Consider the following 13319-nt stretch of genomic DNA (forward strand, 5'->3'; position numbering starts at 1 on the left):
GCCAACATAACTCTGATAAGAAAATATGATGAGGACATTATAAAAAAAGAAAATAATATACCAGTATCTTTCATTAACATAGACACAAAATTCCTTAGCAAAATATTATCAAATAGAATTCAGCAGTAAATACGTTGCATTCCACTCTCCCATATCAAATCCTTTGCAGACATCACTAACTGATCTCTTTTTCAGCTGAATCGTTCTGAGCCTACCCCTTCACGCAGCCATTACCTATCAATTAAAGTTGGCATGTGAGAAGAAATCTATTTTACATCAGTGAACTGAATGCATACTACCAAAATAAGGCTGAGATACTATAGTTCTATAACCCTCTTAAAATTTTGAGGTCATTTTACAGGCATTTCCTTCAGTGTGGGATGATGTACTCCAAACTGGGCATGAAAAAACAAGGGTCAGTTGTTTTGAGCAATCCACACAAAGGAAGAAGTCATAAAATATTAAATGCCTGCAAGGATCATAACCTTGTTTGTTCTCATTTACTGCTGTACCATCAGCCCCCAAGGACAAAGGCTGGTACACAATAACATGCATGACTGTTTGTTGAATGAATGAATGAATGAATGAATGAATGAATTCTGAGGGAAGCAGATAAGTGGTTTTATTTTCATAAAGTTGTTATGGCTACCACCATTGAATCAAGGATAACCAGTCACAAATGATGAGATCTAAAACTATTGAATGAGTGATTGAATTCTGAGGGAGGCAGACAAGTGGTTCTATTTTTATAGAGTTGTTATGGTTACTGCCATTTAGTCAAGGATAACCAGCCACAAATGATGAAGCCAGAGATTGAGGTCTAAGTCAAAGGCTGCAATGTCAGGGTTGAGTATCTGTATTCTGATGATTCTTATATTAATAACTTCAGCCTTGCCTCTCCTCTGAGTCACAGACATGTATATCCAGCTGCCTTCTTGATATTTTTACCTGGCTGCTTCAAAGACAACTTAAACTAATATTCTATTATAGTGTATTGTCTTCCTGCTCCCCTGCCCCCAAACCTGGTCCTTCTCCAGTGTTTCCTATTTCAGTGAACACCATGACCATCCATCTGGTTATATAGGCTAGAAATTTAGAAGACAGTCCGAATACCTTTCCCCTCCTCACATTCCACATCCTAATTAGCTCTCAGATATATTCAGTTTTCTCTGTCTTCACCACCACCACCCAACTGAGCCCCCACCATTTCTTACCTGGATGATGGTAACAGTCAGCTTACAGGTCTCCCTGGGTCACCTCTACACCCCCTCTATGCCATTCTCCACATTGCAACTTGAATTATCTGTTCAAAAAGCAAAGTAGATAATTCATTCCCTGCTTAAAACCTGTTAGTGGCTTCTCACTACTCATAAGAGAAAAAAACTCTCTAAACTGGTCTACATACAAAGCCCTGGATGATCTGGTCCCTGATGTCCTCTTAAGCTACATCATACACCACTCACCCCTTACTTTCTGTGTGTTCATTCCACTGACCTTTTAGTTCCTCCCCCCACCTCCAAAAATGCTCCTTTCTATGTTTACGCTTAGAACTCCCTTGTCCTCTTTATCTAGTTACTTCCTACACATCCTTCAGAATTCTTGTCACTTCATGTAAAAGACTCCCCTAATCTCTCTCAGAGAATAAACTCTCGGAGAATCTGTTCCATTCCTTCATTTATCTTAGTTTGTCATGAAATACTCATTAGTGTGATTATTTGATTAATGTCTGCCTCTCCAAGTAAACTATAAAATCCATTTGAGCAGGAATTGTACTTATGTTTACTTCTATTTTATATCCCCAGGGACTAGCACAGTGTCTGACACTCAATAGACATTCAGTAAATCTCTGATGAAGATGAATGAATGAATGAATAAATGAGCCTAGTTGCCTCTTGTGGTAGATTAGGGTTTCTCAATCTCAGTACTATTGACATTTGGGGTGGGATAATTCTTTGTTGTCGGGGACTTTTCTATGTACTGTAGGATGTTAAGCAGCATTTTTGGCCTCCATGGACTAAATGGCAGTAGCATCTCCTCTATTGTGATAGCCAAAAATGCCTCTAGGCATTGCCCAGTGTTCCCTGGGGAGCAAAATTGAGAGCCATGGTGTTAGATTATATTAAGTATTCAAAATATTTGCTTAGCATTTGGGGCTATATCATTCTTTATTATCCTGTGGATTGTAGGATGTTTAGCAGTATCTCTGGCCTCTACCCACTAGATGCTAGAGTCCTTCTCTAGTTGATAGACCCATCCCTACATCCCTTTCTTATATCCCTTCCAGTGGGATGAGTGCCCCCCCCCCCAAATGATATCATACTTGGCCATGGGACTTTCTTTGGCCAATGGAATTTCAGCAGATGTGAATGTTGTGCCTGAGAAGAAATTTTAAGATCCAACATTGATTCCACTTGCTCTTTTCCTTCTAACTCATGACTGAGAATGGGGCTGCCCTTCATTTGGTTCTGGAATAAGGAAGATATTGGCAGAACGAAAATCAATTTGCAGATGATATGTATATCAGCAACAAATGAATGTCTGTTGTTGTAAGCCACTGCCATTTTGGACTTGTTTGTGATGACAGCATAGCTTGGCAAAAGCTGACTGTTAAAACTCTGAAGTAGTTTGGCCAACAAGGGCTCATTATTGGATGGTAATTAATCCATTTGTAGTCTCTGTTTTCCAACATATGAGGGGTAGGTGAACAAAGGAAAGAAAGATCACTCAGATTCAGACTTTTGATGCATTTATTAGGTTCCTAATGAGGCTTCAGGAGTTCTGGACCCAGCATAATTGCCAAGATAATTTTATCTTACTTCACACATCTTTATATATCCTTTCAATAATTTCTGTTACCAAACCTAACTCATGCTCTTTTTTTTTTTTTTCAACCCAAAGGAGCACACTGAAGGAAGAATATAAGCATTGTTTAGGCAGGGACAAAATCTGTTTTATTCACTGAGATATATTTCCCCAGCATCAATATACTGTTGACTAGAATAGCTACTCACACAATGTTTGTTGAGTGAGTGATTGACCAGTATGGGTTGCAAATACTCTACATACTCTCCTACATTTCCCAGTCTTCCTTCCTTGTAGTTAGGCTGTGGCCAATGGCCTATGAGCATAAGCAACATGTCGCTTCTGGTCTGAGAAAGTTAGGAATGGGAGAGACCTCCATTCTCCATCTCTTCCATTTGCAGGGCAGGAAGTAAAGAACTTTGAGATGGCAGAGTTGCAGAGGCAAACATCTTGGGTCCCTGTGGTACCAGAGGGACTTATCAGGGAGAGCTCATGACTCCTATCCAAATTCTCATGAATGAGAAATAAACTTTGTTGTCTTAATCCAGCGATTCTCAACCAGGAGTGATTTTGTTCCCCAGGGTACATTTGGCAATGTCTGGAGACATTTTTGTCACCAGTAGGGAAATGCTACTGGCATCTAGTGGGTAGAGACCACAGATGCTGCTAAACATCCTACAATGCAATGGGATAACTAAGAATTATCTAGCTCAAAGTATCAATAGGGCCAAGATTGAGAAACCCTTTTCTAAGTCACTGAGATCTTGGATTTATGTTAGTGCAGCATCACAGGTCCTTTCTTCACCAATACAAGTAATAACTGAAATATTTTACACATCTCACTTTTTAAACCAGCAGGATCTCTGTATTTTACTTCGAGCTAGAGCTTTCAAGAGCTCAATAAAGGAATTATAAATGAGTTGAATAAATTAAATAACTCTGTGAAGAGCCAGCACATTTTCTGTGTGGAAGCAGATAAGTGGAGGAAACTGCAAAGTCCAGATGTAGAGAGTTAGTGCCATAGGAGTGTTAAGAGTGGAGGTTGTCATAGCATGGTCCATCAACCAAATGTGGGCCTCGGCCTATTTGTGTAAATAAAGTTTTATTGGAACACAGCCATGCACATTTGTTTATGTACTGTCTATGGCTGCTTTTGCACTGCCAGGACAGAGGTGAGTAATTGCAACAGAGATGGTATGGCCTATAAAACCTAGAATATTTACTATTTAATTCTTTACAGGAGGTTTGCTGACTCCTGTTAAGAGCATGGGTTTGAGTCTCAGCTCTAACACTTACTAGCTGTGTGACCTTGAGAAAGTCATGTCACTTCTCTGAGTTTTCATTTTTCATCAATCAAATGGAGAGAGTAATAAGACCAGTCTCATATGGCTGTTTAGGGATTTAGTGAGCTCAAATGCTTTGCACATTGCCTGGCACATGGACTATGCTTAACAAATGATAGCTATTATTAATGAGTTGTACTATGAACAGTGAATAATAATAATAAAACAAAACCACCTTTTGTGCCTTGGGCAGAAGTAGATACTTCCCTGAGACCTGGCAGTAAGTTTTCTTCCTTCATCACAGACGCTCTGGCAGCCCATAAGGAAACATGTTTATCTTGAAAGCACCTGGCAGAGGCGGCATGGATGGAGCTGAGCTGCTAGAAAGACCCCATTTCTCAAACCCAGCTTTCTACATGGAATTATTCAAAGGGAAACCTTATCAAGCAGCCTTCCAGCTCTGGTGTCATCCATCTTCTAAAGGTAATTCAATAGCCCTTGGTAGCTGATGATTTATGGGGCGGGTGGCCACAGGGAGGTTGCTCTTTGTGTTACAGCGTGTTTTTTATCAATGACCAGCAACCTGCTGTCTGGGGCCAGAAGAAACAGGCTCTTTGTTTAATCCTATTAACCAGGTCTTGGCTACAGCCAGCTCTGGGCCAGCAGAGGGCTGCTGGCCACTGGGCAGATGAAGGATTTGGATCATTCTGAATTGAGAACACCAGTTGTTAAAGTAAGACTACTATGTCTTAACAGTAGTAGAGCTCTGTCTCCCATACAAAGCTGCTTTAAGCCACCAAACCTCATTTGATTAATGCTACAGTCCTGGGAGGGAAATATTATCATCCTTGCTTTACAGATGCGACGTTGAAGCTGGGAGGTGGTTACTCATCGCGTGCCTAGATTAAGATCACCAAGGCAAGTGCTCCTATCCTAATGGGATGCATGTGTCTCTGGTGAGGAAGCCTAGGGTGTGGGCTCGCCCTTATATACTAGTCCTAGTGTTTGTCTCATTGCCGCCTTATTCTGAACATGAGGGTAGGACCGTGCTCTCTCCTTCATAATTTCATTCTTAGGACCTGGCAGCAAGCCTAGCACACAGTAGGTGCTTAATAAATATATTTAAAGAACTAATGGTGCCCGGGCCTTTGCATGTGTGTTTCCACTTCCCGAAACACTCTCCTCATCTTCTTTGCCCAGTTAACTCCTACTTGTCTTTAAGGTCACATCTTAGATGTCACCTTGTGCCAGTTGGGGTCTAATCAGGAAAAAGAAATTATATTCATTAATTTAACTGAGAGAATTTATTAGGGAGTTGGTTAAGTACTTATTGAAACAGGGAAAAGGTAAAAAGAGTACACTGAGTTTATAAGACAGTAACCAAAGTACATTAGTTATCCACAGCTGCATAACAAAGTAGCCCACAACTTAGTAGCTGAAAACAACCATTCGTGATCTCATATTTTCCGTGGGTCAGGAATCTGGGCATGGCTTAGCTGGATCTTCTGCCTCAAGTTTCTCACAAGACACCAATAAAAGTGGCAGCTAAGGCTGGGGTCTCATCCAAAAGCGTGACTGTAGAAAGATGTGCTTCCGCATTCACTCCAGTGGTTGTTGGCAGGATTCGGTTCCTCATGGACTGCTGGGCTGATGCCCTCAGTTTATCTCTATTGGCTGGAGACCTCCCTCAGTTGCTTGCCACATGGGCCTCTCTGTAGGGCAGTTCACAGCATGGCACCTGGCTTCATCAGAGCAGGTGAGCAAGACAGAGCACCCATGTTGGAGGCTGTGGTCTTATTATTTAATCTCTCAAGTGAGATTCCATCACCTCTGCTGTTTTCTAGTAGAAGCGAGTCAGTAAGTCCATCCTGCACTCCAGGGGAAGGGATCACACAAGGGTACGAACATCAAGAGCAATGCCAGAGACTGCCCCTCACAGGCAGAAAGAAGCTAATACCCACAGGGCTGGAGGGACAAAAGGAAGAGGTGGGGCTTTAGAATCTAGATGTTTGAAGGAAGGTCCCTATGGGGCTGATATTGCTTCTGAGAGGGAGGCCCTTTCCAGCTGATTCTGGTGATTCCGATGGGACACGGTGAAGCTGTTTCTAGGAGTACAAGGGAAAAAAAACACATGGAAACAGGAGCTAGCAACTGGTACTGCTCAGGTTTGGGGGGAACCACAGGCACCAACATGAGTGGGATATAGACTAGAAGGATGGAAGGAACAATCCCTCTTGCCTCTGTTATGGGTGGAATCCCCACTTCCATTCATATGATGAAATCCTAGCCTTTAGGACCTCAGAACGTGGGACCTTATTTGGAAATAGGGTAACTGCAGACCTAATTAGTTAAGATGAGGTCATACTGAAGTAGGATGGGCCCTTTATCCAATAGGACTGATATCCTTATAAAGAGAGGAAATTTCAACACAGATACAGTCACACAGCCCATGAGAACATGGAGGCAGAGATTCCTACTGCAAGTCAAGGAATGGCAATGATGGCCAGCAAGCCACCAGAAGCTAGGAGAGAGGCATGGAACACATTTTCCTTCGCCACCCTCAGAAGGAACCAACCCTGCTGACACTTTGATCTTGGACTTCTAGGCACCGGAAGTGGGAGACAATAAGTTGTGTTGTTTAAGCCACCCATGGTACTTTCATGGTACTTTGTTACAGCAGCCCTTGAAAACTAGTGTGGCCTCTTCCAGCCTTGCTGTCTCCTTTGGCATTGTCCATCTTGCAGAACCTACCGAGGATGCAGGTGGCAAAGTTGGGATGTAGTTGCAGCCCACATGGACGGTGGAAGGGTGGGTGATGAGAATGGCCACACACACCTCTTAGGGGGGAAGCTTTCAGCGACTCCACCATGCAGGTCCTGGCGGGTCTCCCCCCATCCGTGGGTCCCCTGGGTCCTCTGAACTACCACCTGCCACCCTCTCGTACTAACTGACTATTTGTCTGTATCTTCCTCTGGACCATGAACCTCATATGGGCAGGCCCTCTGTTCTGTGTTCTGCACTGTATCACCCGTGCCTCTATGGACAGCTGTCCTAGCATACATATAATCTCATTTAATTCTCAAAATAACCCTGCAATGCAGATATTTCTACCTTCGTTTGCTAATGAGAAAACTAAAGATCAAAGAGCCGAAATGGCAGATCCAGAGCTTGGATCTCCTTCTTACTCTTGTACTCCACTTCCCCCCGGAGTTCTAAAGAGCCCCCGTGTGTTAAAGATTTATAGTGGACCAGGAACCGGGTTAAATGCTGTCTGCATCTCTTTCTCTATCTCCATATTTATATTAGCTACATTATCATTTAACCCTCATATCGTAGAGTAAGTAGCCTGATGGAGAAACCAAACAGAATATTCTGGTTAAACCCAATTCCACTGTGTAGCCAGACAGCTGAAAATCAATCAGTGTCCCTCCACTAAGAGCAGATTAATAGGTTGTTGATACATCTAATGGGTTTGTTTAATCGATGGCTTTTGCCATTATTAGGGGAGAGCTTAGAGGGGCTTTTTATGATTATAAGATGCACATCAATTAACCTTGGAAACAAGAATGTAAATATAAAATGTTATTTGTTCTGTTGCCAAGCAAAATAAGCACCTATACTGAGAGCCAGAGATTTAAGAATTTATTCAGCAAATATTTGAGCATGTATTATGTGTGTTTGGCAGTGTTCTTGCAGCGTATAAGCTGTATATAACAGTGTAAGATACATTTCCTGTCCCTGGGGACCTTGCCATGTAGTTAAAGAAAGAAGATATGCACACAGGAGATGTTAATTAACAAAACAAGGCCATCAGGGTAAGTAGCAAATTAATGGAATGGACAATAGGAAAATCATGCTTATGGGAATTCAGAGGACGGAGTGGTAATAATGATGGTAATGAAGAACTTTGCTACCATTTTATTGAGCATTCATCGCATTCCAGGCACAGTGTTAAGTGTTTGTGTGCGTTAGCATGTTACAGATGAGGAAACGAAGCCTTGAAGAAGTTGAATGACTTGCAGGAGGTGGCACAGCCAGTGAGTGATACAGTGAGAATTTGATCCTGGGTTATCTTACACAATTAAGAACTACCTGCCATTCCGTATTCTTTTCTTTTCTTTGTTTAAAGATTTATTTATTTATTTGAGAGGGAGAGAGAGAATGAGTGGGAGGGAAAGAGAATCCCAAGCAGAATCTGTGCAGAGTGCAGAGCCCAATGCAGGGCTCAATCTCATGACCCTGAGATCAGGACCTGAGCTGAAACCAAGAGTCAGACACTCAACTGACTGGGCCACCCAGGCACCCCTGCCATTCTGTATTCTGAGAATGGATTCTACTCTGTATGTCCACAGAAAGCAGTGACTGTATGGAGGGCTGGGGAAATGTATGCAAATCTTAAGAGTTGATGACATTTAAATTGGGTTTTGAAGCACGAATAAGAGTTCAATAGTTGGAGAAAGAGAGAAGGCATTCCAGACAGAAGGAATAACCTATGCAAAGCAAGTAGGTTTGTTCCTTATTTTCTTTCCTCTGCTTCTAGCTATGCTCACCACACCTCCTTTGTTTGGTTTTGTTTGTTTGTTTTTTAGCAGTGGCCAGTATAAGTCACCCTCACTCTAATGCCTCTTCATTCAGGGAAGGGTTTGGAGTTTCAGAATATTTACCATTTGACTCTGCTGGTACTGAGCCTTGGTTCTTTGGGATAGAGAAGCCTCTGTGATTCTACAGCAGACCTAGATCTCATCAGTTATTTTGAGTACTTGGAAGAAAAGGTGGTGGGACATCCTTTCTCTTCTTAGCACACACACCTATTAGAAACGCTAGGAACATGTTGTTGAGTGAACAATCCTTGGGAGGGCTCAAGTGCTTATTGCCAATTTAAAAAAGGCATTCTGAGAGAAAGCTAACACAGATGGAAATAAATTGAATTTTCTGCCCTAGGAGATCTTGAGCAATGTAATTGACCACCGGTTTTCAGAGGGGGATGGATCTGAGAAGTGAGAAGGGAGGAGGAGGGGGGAGGTGTAGTTCAGAGGAACATTTAAAATGGAGGAAAATATTACTTTGTAGGATGAAGGATGCAGTCCCCTGGAAGATCTGTGTTCCTTCCATGAGGCCAGAAGAAATATGTTTAGGATGCCATACATAATAACGTCTCAGAGCTTCAGTTTTCCCATCTGTTAAATGGGGGTCATGGTATGGAACCTTTGTGATCATATAAGACAATGTATAGAAAGTGCTTCCCTTGTTTTCTGGCACATCATAGGAGCTCAAAAAGTTAGTTATTATTAATGACAGTATTGTGTTAGGGAGTGAGGCATAAGGTTGATACCTTAGGATGGGTTCCCTAGAATCAAAATATGATACTGGGGTTCTCATGCATGTGATAAATTGAGCTTTCAGAAGCAAGGACGTGGGGAAGACGAAAAGGGCAGGAGGGGGAGCTAAGCAAGGATGTGGTCTTATCTGGAGACCAGCTACAGTCTGATTCCATGGGGAGCTCTCAAGTATGAACTATGCTGCAGAATTGATCCCACCTCAAAACAAGGTGAGCCTTTTTTGACCACTGGGTCAGTTAGTCATTGGACATAGGATGACCTGGGGGAGGGAATGTACCCAGAGTGAGGCTTCTGGGTGAGGTGGCTCCTGTTTGAGAGCAGTTCTCCCCTAGGGCAGAGATGAACCTGGCAGCCAATACTCACAGCATCTGGGGATGGATGCACTGGGCTAGTGAAGGACATCAGGGTTGGGTACCCCAGTGGGCTCTATTTCAGTTGTCAGGGTGAGAGATGTGGAATGAAAACTCTGGACAAAGTGAGTGTATCAAGACTGGTTTTATGTAACGTGAAGACAAACCTCTGGACACAAAGATGCAGGGAAGACTGACCCTGATGTAACCCAAGATATTTCCAACTGATTCCTCATAGAGATGGTCACAATTTCCAGAATCCCACCTTCACACCAGAACCTATCTTAATTGTGCTGCTGTTCAAAGATAGGATGCTTGCTTTTCTCATCTGAGGAGATGATGCCTCCAGGACAGAAATTAAATCTTTGTATCCCTGATGGTGCCAAGTATGGTGCTTTGTATACAGTTGGTACTCAGAAAGTATAGTTGATTGAAGAACATCTCCTCCAGGCGTTCTTGGGGATCCTAACCTGCTGACTTTTTGGAGTGATTAAAGAAAGTGCCTTTAGTTATGAATGTCTAGACTTCTTGCTTTGGCATTTAAGGTTCCCACACCTTCTTGAGCTGGCCTCCAGGATTATTGCCAATGACCCTCTCACCCACCTTCACAAGCCTCATACTGTTGTCCGATCGTTTTCAACCTCTTATTTTCTTATGCAATGGTATCATCATCTACCTACTGGTCCAGGCTGAAATCCTAGTAGTTTTTTATTCCTCTCTTTCTTTCCTTGACCCCAAGCCATCAAATCCACCAGCATGTCTGCTTTACTCTACATTGAAAATATGCCCCAATCTGGCCACCTTTCATCCTTTCCTTTGCTACCATCCCTATCCAATCTCTACCTCAACCCTCACCCAGGTTACAACATCTTTCCCACTGGTCTCCCTGTTTCACGTCTTGCTCACCAGAGCAAACTGTGTCTAGCATAGTGCATAGCACATAATGGGCTCTCAGTAAATTCTTGTTGAATGTATGGATAGGGAATCATAAGGTTCCCTTTTGACAATAAAAAAATGTTCATGGATTCCCAAAGTAACAGTTGATATTTTAGCATATTTTGCTTGAGGAACTATTTGTTGACCAAGTGCCTCTATGAATTCAGTAATGCTTTTGAATAAAAAGATCTACAGACTTGAAAAGTAGTTGTGCTAGGGATGAGACATTGGCAAATGGGCTCAAAAATTGGCAGATACATTGCAATACCTCTAGAGCCCTCTAGGAGGTGGTGGCTCACAGGTTGGAATTCACTATGTACTCTGGTTAAACTAGGTCTTTGCTTATTTCTACAGCATGACTCATTCTAGGATTCTGTTCCCACCCCTGTGCCTCTGTTCTGGCTGTGTCCTCCACTTGGAATGCCCTTTTGAATCTACCTCAAACTCTGGGTATACAAAGCCCATCCATCTTTAAAGTCTCAGACCAGATGTCAACTCCTTTGAAGCCTTTCTTGATTTCAGTCAAGTGAGAAGATACCTTGCCCTCCTCGCTGAGCTCCCATTGAGCTTTATCTGCATTGCCTTTATTTATAGCCATGAGTGCCCAATTTAGAGATTTCATGAACCAATAACATTTTAAAAAGGGAGGGACAACTATTGGCTTTGCCAAAAAGATCTTGAAACAAAAAGTTTTATAAATACTGTCATTTCATAAAAGAAACTTTATAGACACAAAAAGAGAAAAAAGGAAGGAAGGAAGGGCATTATTTCAACATAAGGAATCATTTTAATAATGAAATAAATTTTGTCCTATAAAAAATTCATACAAGGATGGTTTTTATTTTGCTCTTGTTTCTGAGTCCTAGTAAAGAATTCATCACAGATAAGCCCTGGACTAGAGAGGGATATTTAGAAACTTTGTCTTCTAATTCTTCATATCCCTACCTCATTACCACTTCTAGCCTCAGTTTTTCATGGGCAGGAAATGTGTCTGATTCAACACTGTATCCCCAACAAAGCCTGGCTCATGGTGACTAATGTAAGGCTAATTGATTGAACATCATGAAGGGCAGAAACTCTGCTCTTTCTCTCAGAATAGTTTTGGCTCCTGATCCTTTGGCCCCTGTGGATGGTTAAAGAAAGCCCTTGTAGTAGAATTGCTTTCTGGAAAGCAAGGGCAATGTAGAACCGCTTGGGGTTTTGTCTGCTAACTCAGCACTGAATGTACTCATTTAGCCTTCCAGGAAGACATTGCCCATCCAGAGTAGGGAGAAGAGGCTATGATGTTCTTGATTTGTAATATCATAGTTGGTGCTCAACAAATAAACACTTGACAGATCTCTGTGGCCCTTGAACTCTGTGATGTTGACTCTTTGTTGTGGTCCTGGGAGCTTTTCTAACAGAAAACATGAGTCCTGCCATGCTTGGCTTTGTATTCCAAAGTACAGGTGCTCCATTAAGCAATGGCAGGATGTAATGGAGACCAAAGGCAGCTGGATTCTGGGTTCCTTCCAGTCACAGAACAGAGGGAGGTCTTGCGGCTTACTCTATGCTGCTTTTGATCATCATTCTTTTGAGAGCCCTCAGGAAAACTGGACCAATAACAAACAGCATCTTCCTAGGTCAAGGCACTAACCACAGAGACCCCAGGAATTTAGGGGACAGAGCTGTTCCAAGGAGGCTGAATGCCTAGTACCCAGACTCTCTGTCTGTGGAATAATGAATTCTCTTTTGATCATCTGCTGTGTAAATCACTGACGATGGGGAGTTAATCATGCATAGGAAATGAATCTTTTCTCTGAGTTAATGAACAGAGAGCTCAGAGCAACATCTGTTTATTCCCTCTACTTTCAAATCTCTGGCAGTTTGAACAATTAATTGTACCCAATAATGTCTCTTTGTTTTTAGACATTAGGGAAAAAAAAAACAGTTCTCCCCAAAACACATATACCACTGGGTAGTGGGTAAAGAGGCATCTATGCAGCTTCTTTACGCACTTAAAAGTGATGTTCTAAGAATCCAAGGGTATATATAAGTGGGAGGGAGGGGGGAAGGAAGGAAAGGAGAAGGGAAGAGGTGAGAAAAGGAGAGAATCAGGAGGAAAGAATAATTGTGGCTTCTATTTTTATGAGCACTACATAATGTATCAGGCAGTGTAACAACTGCTGCACTTATAGGATCTTGTTACGCCATCCTATTGTAATTTCGGGCGGAGGTATTATTATTCCCATTTTATAGAGGAGAACAACAAGGTTCAGAGAGGTTAAGTCAGTTGTGCATGCCACCCAGCCAGGAAGCAGCTAGGGACGGACTGAAGCTCAGGTTGACCTGACTCTAAGGCTCAAGCCCTAGCTGCTCCACGGCACTTGCCATTTCCTTTCGGGGGGAAACCTCACTCAGCTTTAAGCCCCCATTTCTTAGTGCCCCTCCCTCATCCCTCTTGAACAGCCCCTAGGCAGAGGCTTTGAGGCTGAGCTGCCTAGGTGTCCATCTTGGCCGTGTCACTTTGCAGGGATGGGCAAGTACCTTCACTTCTCAGAGCTTCAATTTCCTCCTCTATCAGCTGGGGATAATTACAATGCCTTCGCCTACGTTTTTGCAAGTATTAA

At 42.5% G+C, this 13319-nt stretch overlaps 1 protein-coding gene across 1 annotated transcript in view; it reads left to right on the forward strand.

Moving 5' to 3' along the window:
• Positions 1-13319, forward strand: part of SRRM4 (serine/arginine repetitive matrix 4) — a 442185-nt gene that overhangs the window by 174418 nt on the left and 254448 nt on the right. Inside the window, exon 2 of the mRNA XM_064577691.1 lies at positions 4470-4568. Within this exon, the coding sequence (XP_064433761.1) occupies positions 4470-4568 (99 nt within the window). The remainder of the gene's footprint in view (positions 1-4469; positions 4569-13319) is intronic.

This window comes from Mirounga angustirostris, unplaced genomic scaffold (genome assembly GCF_029215605.1).
Source record: "Mirounga angustirostris isolate CCGP_5_RB_7025 unplaced genomic scaffold, mMirAng1.0.hap1 SCAF_14, whole genome shotgun sequence".
Lineage (NCBI taxonomy): Eukaryota > Metazoa > Chordata > Mammalia > Carnivora > Phocidae > Mirounga > Mirounga angustirostris.